Consider the following 9880-nt stretch of genomic DNA (forward strand, 5'->3'; position numbering starts at 1 on the left):
CCTCCATTCAAGGTATTTTGTGCCATTATTATCAAGCATATCAAAGTCTTATTTTGCCACATGTGCCATTTTCTGATTAACATGTTTAACAATAAGTTAATTGTGATACTCAATTAAACGATATATGGAATTTAATTTACAAAAGCAGTCACATAGAATGGAAAACCCGAGTGGTCCGAGACGTCCGACCTTAAAAGGTCAGGTGTTCGAATCTCAATAAAAATAAGAAAAACAAAAGATTAAAGAAAATAATATATAAAAGGCGCCATAATTTTTCTTTCATTTTTGCAGTATATACTATCTTATTAGAAATTTTAATTAGTATTATATGCTTATTATTCATTACATTAGTATTATATGCTTATTATTCATTACATTGAAAAGTATATTTAGTTATTGTTTTGTGTTTATATTAATATTGCAGGAGAATGAATTTCAAATTTATTCAAAAAATTTGTAGGTAAAGTATACATAAAGAACTAAATTAATTGTTTCACTTTTTATTTTTATTATGTTTTGAATTAATTTGAATTTTATTAGCTATTTTTTTGTGTTTGTATTAATATTATAGGAGGATGACATACTCACATATCAATAACAATACACGAGATTGGAAATAATGGCTATGGATCTTCTTTACAGATTTTTTATTTGTTTGGATGACTCTTTTATTTTTGTCGATTTTTCTTTTTTCTACAATGTTGTATTTGAAATATCTAATGGTAGCAAAAATCTTTAATAAGTTGTTGACATGTTATATTATTGTCCTTCACTCTTTCCTACACTTTAGTCTCTTTTGTAACACTTATGTTATATTCTTATTTTGTCAAACAGGTTAGAAATCAAATTGCTTGGCCAAACTGTTAAAGTACGATGCACATATTTCAATTTGATCTTAACATAGTGTTATAATATGCATAATAAATATTATGCATGATTAGTAATTAGGTAAAAACCGATTCTTATTCTCCAATTCATTGTTCTAAGTCCAGTGCTTTCAAGCCTTTAAATCATTTTTTTTGTTTTCCATCAAATATACTATTCTGTAACTCACAATATTTTTTGAATAATTTTTTTTGAATGATTTAATTTCTTTATATTTTATTTTCTCATGAATTAGGAAAGACAAATATTTCGTATGAATTATAAAAGTATTGTTTTGATTATAATTTTTGATGAATGATCGAATATGAAGAAGCTATGTTTGGAATTGTATATGCATAAATCTCTATTTATTGCGTGATTCCGAGAAATTTGTAATTAGGTTTGCTCATCTTATACTACTAATAGTTATTATTAGAGTTCACCTATAAAGTTTTGATCTTTACCTTACTCTCTTACTTTTTGTCCAAAATCTAATCTTATATATACTACGGAGTATATTATTAAAACACAAATTGTGATATTTTAAATATATATGTAATCTTTCCTTGGAATTATTCGGAATAATTGTTAAAGTTGCTCACATAAAAGTACACGGCCGGTTTTTTTTTTTGCAAGATAAACATAGTGCCAAATACTTTAAAATGCACCAAAACGACAAAAAAACAATATCTTCATTCAAACAATAAAGAGGCAAGTTGCAGTGTTTGTTGGTGAAGAAAACCATTGATATTCTATAATCTTTAAGCCAATCAAAGCAATGGTCAAATAAGAAAGAGACAATTGAAGAATCATTAATTAAAGAGGCAATTGAAGAACCATTAATTAAAAAGGCGAAAAATCATTAGCAACTCAAACGAGAAAATTGAGAGTAATTGATTTTCTTTCTATAAAATCTCATCCAAATACCAATTCATAATGTCTTATTTGATACCAGGTTGTCCAAACCAACATTACCCGTCCTTACAAAAGTTAGTTTTTTTTTTATCTCTCTGTAATTTAGAGTATTTTATTGGATTTTTGTGTCTCCTTTTTCCTTTTCTTTTTGTTCATGTATTTATATTTAATAGTCTTAATTGGAGGTGCCAATTCAATTAATTAAATTGATAATTTAATTAATGCTGCTATTGTAGGAGGTATGTATATGGTAGTACGATCCTAACATGGATGTGCTTTGAAATTCACGTAATTATTTTGCATACCGAATGAGAAATATTTTTACGAGACCAAGCTATTCACATTTTGGTTTGCCTATCATCCCGAATCAAAAACTTGGAGTGTATTAAACTTTTGTTTTAAAATACCGCTCCCTCAGTCGTGTTCATTTATTTACCTTTTTTAAAAATGATTTGTAAGTGGTTTTTTAGTTAAATTTAAACAAATGATTGAGAGAGAGAGAGAGAGAGAGAGAGAGAGATTACTCCATATAAGTTATTCACAAATTACACACTTAAACACAGTCAATTATTAACGATCCCGTGATTTTCACGGGCTCTAAAACTAGTTATATGCTTATTATTCATTACATTGAAAAGTATATTGACTAATAAATAACATGAAAAAACTTTTCTAATAATGCAGCAAGAGCCATAATCAAAACCATATACAACTTTAAAATTCTAAAAAACTCTTCAATTGATGAAGAAAGAGGCGAATGATCTCGGTCTGTAGTGGTAGGATTTATATTACTGGAAAAAGACGACCCCCGTTTTTTTCTATCTTTTGTTGAGTAAACTAGTACGGAGTATAAATGAAATAAAATGGTACAGATTAAACCCTTTTATAGCGATTTGAGTTACTGTACATCTTTAGTCTATAAAATTAATGTATATATTATTTATATACCCATTATTGACCCATATAAAACCCGATTCGTAAATATCGACGTTTTAGTAAACATCGACGACGTTTTTCAAAAAAAAAAAACGACAATTGCCCCTACTATCTCACTAAACAAACACAATTCTCTCTAATTCAAAAAACTCAAAAATTAACCCATCAACTTCCACCAACACTCAATCGTCTCGGCCACCACCACTACCACGCCGTTGCCGCTGCTACCACCACGCCACCGACACCACGCCACCACCACTGACAACTGTCGTCCAACACATACAAGGTAAGTGACTTTTCCTTTCTTTTTCGTTTTTGTTAAATTAGTTTAGAAATTGAATTTAATTGAGTTAAATTATGAAATTAAATAGTTTATAATTGTTTCTTTCCTTTATTGTTATTGCTAATCGATTAAATTGATTGGATTTGGTACTAATAATTGAATTAGGTGAATTTAGTTTATGTTTTAGAATGTATCCAATTAGTTGAATTATTATTGAGTTGGTTAGTTTTTTTGTGTTAATTTGTTGCTAATTAGTTGTAATTGTATAGTTGTTTGCAAAATAGGTTGAATTATATGTCGATTAATGTTGTTGTTGGTGTCGAATGTTAGTCGAAAAAACTGGGGAAGGGGAATCCATGGTGAAACGTGGGAAAATTACGTTTCAACCATGGAGTAACGTTGGTTTCCAACGTTCAACCATGGTGAAACGTGGGAAAATTACGTTTCAACCATGGAGAAACGTAATTTTCCTACATTTCTACCATTGTGAACAAGGGGATTGATTGTTTGAGCCATGGTAAACGTGGGTTTTGCACGTTTGGCCATGGTCAAATTGGTTTTCTTGGTTTGATCCATGGTCAAACGTGCATTTTCCACTTTAGTCCATGGTCAAACTTGCAAATTCCACTTTCGTCCATGGTACGATCAATTTTTTTTTTAAAAACCGTGTTTTTTGCTATTATTTGCCGATTTTTTTTACTTTATAAGTTTTTTAGTCGTTTAAGGTGTTTTCTAACAACTTTTATTTTATTAACGCAGATGGGAGATCGAAATGAGAGAGGAAAGGCCATCATGCAAGCTCCGCCTCCGCCAAACATACACGACCGTACCGCTGGGCGGTTTGTTACGGGCTCGATGTGTCGTTTGCATGTTAAGCAGGCCCACAAAGAGCCACCGCCACTTCGAAAGACGTCTCGCATGGTTATGATGCCTACTCCCGGTCACGTCCGTAGTGATTCGGAGGAGGCGAGGTCACGGGAGGTTGCTGGTAGTTACCGGCATGATAGAGAGGATGAGCCGTCGGATGACGGTTCCGAGGAGGAGGATGCTGGAGAGTATCGGGTCCAAGAGAATCCGTCATCGCAGAGATTGTTGAATCAGAGGTTGAGCCGGGATAGTAGAGGACGCTATTCGAGTGTTAGAGAGACGTCCTCTAGCACCGATAGGTCGAGGAGACCAAGGAGGGATAGTTCTTGGATCCTGAGAGAGCCCGTTCCCGGTGGTCCTAGTAACATTGGCATCTTACGGAGTTTTGGTGGACACGTTGCGTTCAACTGTTGGTCGGACCCTAACCCGGAGAATATGAGGTCGTGGATCAAGCTCTACGAGAGGCCGAAAGCTGTGAGGGAGATTAGGGAGATATGTCTCAGTGAGGCTGTTGCCGCTAGAGTACAGGCGAGCAGGCTTGGGGTTTTGAGGGAGTGTTTTACCACCGGTCTAGACGATAACCTCCTTAGTGCTTTTATCGAGAGGTGGCACCCGGATACTAACACTTTCCATATGCCTTTTGGAGAGATTAGTATCATGCTCCATGATATCCATCATATTCTTGGGATACCTATTAGTGGTGAGCAGGTGCATGTGGACGGTTTGGCCGAGGCTGATGATAGTGGTCTGAGGGGGAAGATTGCGAGGTTTTATAGAGTTCCTGAGTCCGATGTTGTACCACCGCACTATAAGAATGGTTGTTTACTTACATCAGACTTGAGGAATGTTGTTTACCTAGGGAACGAGCATGACTCGTTACGGGCTTACCTCTTGATTTTACTAGGTCATACTCTTTTCATGGATAAGAGTGGTGATAGGGTGTCCCCTCAGTTGTTGCCCTTGTTTGATAGTCTTGATCGGGTTGGTTCCTGTGCTTGGGGTGCCGCTTTTTTGGCTTACTTGTACCGACAGTTAGGGATAGCATCGCGCCGAGATAGTACTGGTGTTAGTGGGTGTCTACCGTTACTCCAGGCATGGATATATGAGTACTTTCCCAGGTTCCGACCCGGCACTGGTTTCTTTTTTGAGGACCGTCCTCTAGTTGAGGCTTGGGCCAGCTTGCCTCGGGCTAAGGGCAATTCTCATACTTTTCAGATGTATCGTCATAGTTTGGACGATCTTAGGTCGGAGCATGTCCGATGGTTGCCCTACGGGAACCGTCCTCAGGGAGCTTGCAAAGTATCGCTTTACTCGGGTTTTATCAGGCATCTTGATATAGTAGAGCCGTACCAGCCGGATCGGTGCATGCGTCAGTTTGGGTATATTCAGGCTATCCCGCTCCCGATGCCTATTCCGATTGTTGAGTATCGGGCGGCGAACGGGAATTACATGTTGGACTTCGGGCAAGAGCCTGATAGGACATGGGGGAGTGAAAATTCTATCACACCGTTATGAAAACTGTCAAGGAAAGCATATATGCCTTTCGAGTATGGTGATGGATACATGACTTGGTATGCGGAGATTTCACACCCCTATCTGTATCCCCCCTTACACCGCCTCCATTTTCGGTCTGTCGAGTTTCATGAGGAGCCGGAGGTCGCCCTAGCTCTTAGTCGTAAATTCAAGAACGTCTTCCAGCAAACTAGTGAGGAGGCCGAGAGAGAGAGAGAATCTAGAGGATTTGTTTGCGGACATGTGTCTCTACTATGAAGACGTGAATGACGACTAGTTTGTTTTTATTTTTTATGTTTGTCTCTTTGTTCGGATTATGTTTGTATGGATATTTTAGTATCTTTGTATGGATACTTTTTATGGTTTTCTAACGTTTTCATTAATTTAATTTTAGTAATCTTTTTATTGATCGATCCCGTAGTTAAACGATACAAATTAAAACGTAGTTAACGGAAATTAAACGTACCCGAGAACGTAATTTTTAACACGATACAATTTAATTAACAGTAGGACATAATACAAAAACAACACTTAATAAGGTAAAACATAAATTGAAAATACAACGGGAATTAATACGTAGTTAAATGGAAATGAAACGACGACATAAATTGAAAATACAACTTAATTAAAACGTAATTAAATAACTATCGAACTTAATTATCTTCCGATGATGAAGATGACGATTTCTGATCTTGTTCATAATCTTGAGCGTCATTTTTTTCAGGTTGGCTAGCAACATATTGATCCAACAAATCAGTGACGTAGAGTCTGACATTTCCTAGGTTGAACACTCTACCGGCACATAATTCTGATAGTCTTGCATAATCGAGCACGGTCAGGATACGCTCAAAATAGACAAAGAAATCAATTCTCGGTTAATGTTCATCAGAAACAACCTCATCGGTAACTGATGGAGTTAGTATGTGATCCGATTTCCGGATAAGATGATACAAAGGCTACCAAGTGGAGGATTTTCAAGCAAGAGCCATACAGTGGCACTAGGAACCACTAATTCAAGTCGAGAAACTAGCACTGGTAAATTTTGAACAATTTTATCGATTCTTAGTTGATAAGCTCTGATTTTCTGAGTACTTGTGAGAACCATTTTAGTATTGTAGTGAGTGAATATGATTGGATGTGTGATTGGAATTGACATAGAATAGGCTATTTATAAGAAGTCGGTTCAAAACGGTTATTTTTGAATTATAACGGGTTTTTTTAATTGTAACGGTTTTTTTGAATTGTAACGGTTATTTTTGAATTATAACGGTTAGATTTTTGAATTGTAACGGTTATATTCCCTCCATTTTATCCTAAATCTCAACTATATTAATATATTCATCTTCTTCTATTTTTCACTCATCTTCTTTTTTTTTTTTTTTTTGGTTAAATGTGAGCTTTGATTGAATAAAGGATACAAAGTTTACAATGCTTCCTCTTACAATGCTAGTCAACGAATGAATACAAGAAAATCAAGAACTAATGTTTATCATTCGTAGCCAATCTCTATCTAGAATCTGAACATCACTGCCAAGCTTTTGAATAATTTTGCTTCTCATCTCATTTGAATGATGCCAAAGCAACAACCTTATCGGGGGGAGACCGATTCTAAAATCCAGACGACAAACATTTCTCTCCGCCAAATTGCGTACCAACAAGCCAACTTGACCATTCTACAAATTTTCTTCTCTGACTTGGATAATCCAAAGTACCGACCATCCAATCGTATACATAGCCATCTTTCCATTCCCGCAATAACTTGAGAACCGAATGCACAATCATTAAAGAGATGTGCCACGATTGACATGAGCTTCACAAAGGACACAGGTATCAGTCATACACAGGCCAATACTATGCAGTTTCAATCGAGTATTTAGAGCCTTTTTCGAATCATCCAACCAATTATCGAATGTTTAGGAATAATCCAATTATCCCAAACATCCTTGTACCAATGGGCAGGGGGTGTGAACCCGAATCCACTGATATCCACCTCCAACAGTATACCCACACGGTGAGGCCACCCACTGAGTACCCTGAAAACCAGCACTAAGCCTGTCTCTAACTTTGCAAATATTCCTCCAATTCCAATTGGAATCCAAAGGAGGTTGATAAGTATCCCAATTAGCCCCTTTCATATACACATGATCAATCCAAAGCACCCACAGTCTATCAGCTTTAGTATAAATCCAATTGACCAGACTTTCCAACACTTGTAATATTCCACACCCCGCTTCCTTGATACCGGACCCCTTCCTTTTACCGCAATGACATTGTGCCAAGCCACCAGAGGGGATCTGCTATATTCAGAAGAGCCACTCCAAAGAAAATTTCGACAAATGGCTTCAATCCTCTTAATAACTCCTTTAGGTATAAGAAAAATGGATGCCCAATAATTATGTAAGGTATTAAGTACAACATTAATAAGAACAATTTACGCCAAAGATAACTCAATTTTTTAGCACCAATCCCTCTAATCCTTGAGACAATCCTTTCAATAAGAACATTACAATCCAGTTTAGACAGCCTCCCAGGTTGAATAGGAACACCTAAGTATTTAAAAGGTAGCTTCCTTCGAGAGAACCCCGAGACTGCACAATATCTTGTTTAATCCAATCAAGAACACCATTAAACACAACTTCGGACTTAGAAGCATTAACTTGAAGCCCGAAGTAGCCGAGAAGGTTGCAAGCACCCCGAGCACAAGCATAATAGAGTTGATATCCCCCTTGCAGAACATGAGGAGGTCATCAGCAAACAATAAATGAGTAAGCTTCAAACTTTTGCACAAAGGGTGAAATCTGAAAGGCCAAGTGCTAATCGCAAACTCCATCATCTGGAAAGATACTCCATACAGATACAAAAGAGGAGAGGGGAGATAGGGTCCCCTTGCCTTAAACCTCTCCTTCCTCTAAAGTAACCAAAATGAGCTCCATTCAAATTAAGAGTATAAGTAGGAGTAGAAATGCAAGTAATGATCATGTTCCTAAACTTCTCAGGAAAGTTCAAAGCCTCTAGCATCTGACTAATAAACTCCCATTCAATGGAGTCATAAGCTTTCTGCAAATCAAGCTTAAACATACACCTAGGAGAAGTCTTACCCCTACTATACATCCTTATTAAATCCTGACAAATTAGAATATTCTCAAGGATACTCCTATTTTTAACAAAAGCCCCTTGACTCCTATTGATAATGTCAGGTAACACTAAGGCTAGTCTATTGCACAGAATTTTAGAGATAGCCTTATAAATAACATTACAGCATGAAATTGGTCGAAAATGAGTCACACTGGTAGGCCTATCAATTTTAGGGATCAAGGTAATAACAGTAGAATTAATCTGAGTGAGCAATTGCCCAGTCTCAAAGAAATTCAAGATGGCACCACTTACCTCATCCCCAATCACACTCCAAGCATCCCTAAAGAACTGACTAGAATATCCATCTGGCCCATGGGACTTTCCAGAGGGAATGCTAAACAGACTCTGCTTAACTTCCTCCACAGTAACTGGCTTGGCAAGAACAGCAAGATGACCCTCATTACAGCAAGTCCCTCTCCTTACCACATTAAAATTAACACCAATAGTATTAGTCTGGGATCCCAGTAACCCCTGATAATACTCCATGAAAGCACTCTGAATAGCATGTCCATCAGTACACACAACACCCTCCTTATTCTCAATCTGAAAGACTTTATTCAAACTATTTCTTTTCTTGATAGCATGATGGAAATAAGAAGAGTTCAGGTCCCCTTCCAATGACCATTGAATCTTAGCTTTTTGGACCAAAAAACTGTCTCTAGCCACAATCATTTCCCTCAAATCTTTGGCCAAGTCCATCTCCTGTTGCATTAACTCCACATCACCAGGGTGAAGGACAAGCTCCTTCTGAAGATTCTCCAAGGCAATACTGGCAATGTGAGTATTATTCTCAATATCAGTAAAACAAGTTTTGTTCAAAAGCTTCAAGGCATGTTTCAGAGCCTTTAATTTCCTCACAACCACAAACATTTTAGTACCCCTTACCCTTTGATTTCATACATCAGCTACTATAGTTTTAAAAGAAGCTGCAGAGCCCCACATATTGAAGTACTTAAAGTTCTTCCTACCTCCAAGCTCAACATTCCTATCCATGACAGTACAAGGGCAATGATCAAAGAGCCCCTCAGGATGGAAATGAGCAACACTGTCACCATAGGCATCCAACCATTCCTGATTACCCATAGCTCTATCTAACCTACTATAGACTCTCTCAGATGGTTCTTGCTTATTAGACCAAGTAAAGAGAGCCCCTGTAGCAGGAATATCCTCCATACCACAAATTGAGACACAGTCCTGGAAGTGTTGCATTTCAGCATCAGTAGTATTACCCCCCAATCTCTCAATAGGAGATAACACAGCATTAAAGTCCCCAAGCCACAGCCATGGCTCAACACAGTGAATAGAGATATCCTTCAATACACTCCATAAGGCAATCCTATCAGTCAGTCCATTGAAAGCATAGATCAT

At 36.9% G+C, this 9880-nt stretch overlaps 1 protein-coding gene across 1 annotated transcript; it reads right to left on the reverse strand.

The window, feature by feature from the left end:
- Window positions 1-9406: 9406 nt before the first annotated feature.
- LOC141613925 (uncharacterized) lies at window positions 9407-9880 on the reverse strand. Its single transcript, XM_074432666.1, has one exon. The coding sequence runs from the start codon at window positions 9878-9880 to the stop codon at window positions 9407-9409; it is 474 nt and encodes a 157-aa protein (XP_074288767.1).

Source organism: Silene latifolia, chromosome 11, assembly GCF_048544455.1.
Source record: "Silene latifolia isolate original U9 population chromosome 11, ASM4854445v1, whole genome shotgun sequence".
NCBI classification, from domain to species: Eukaryota; Viridiplantae; Streptophyta; class Magnoliopsida; order Caryophyllales; family Caryophyllaceae; genus Silene; species Silene latifolia.

Coding starts and splice junctions, on each gene's coding strand:
- LOC141613925 (XM_074432666.1), bottom strand. CDS start 9,880: ATGATCTATGCTTTCAATGGACTGACTGATAGGATTGCCTTATGGAGT.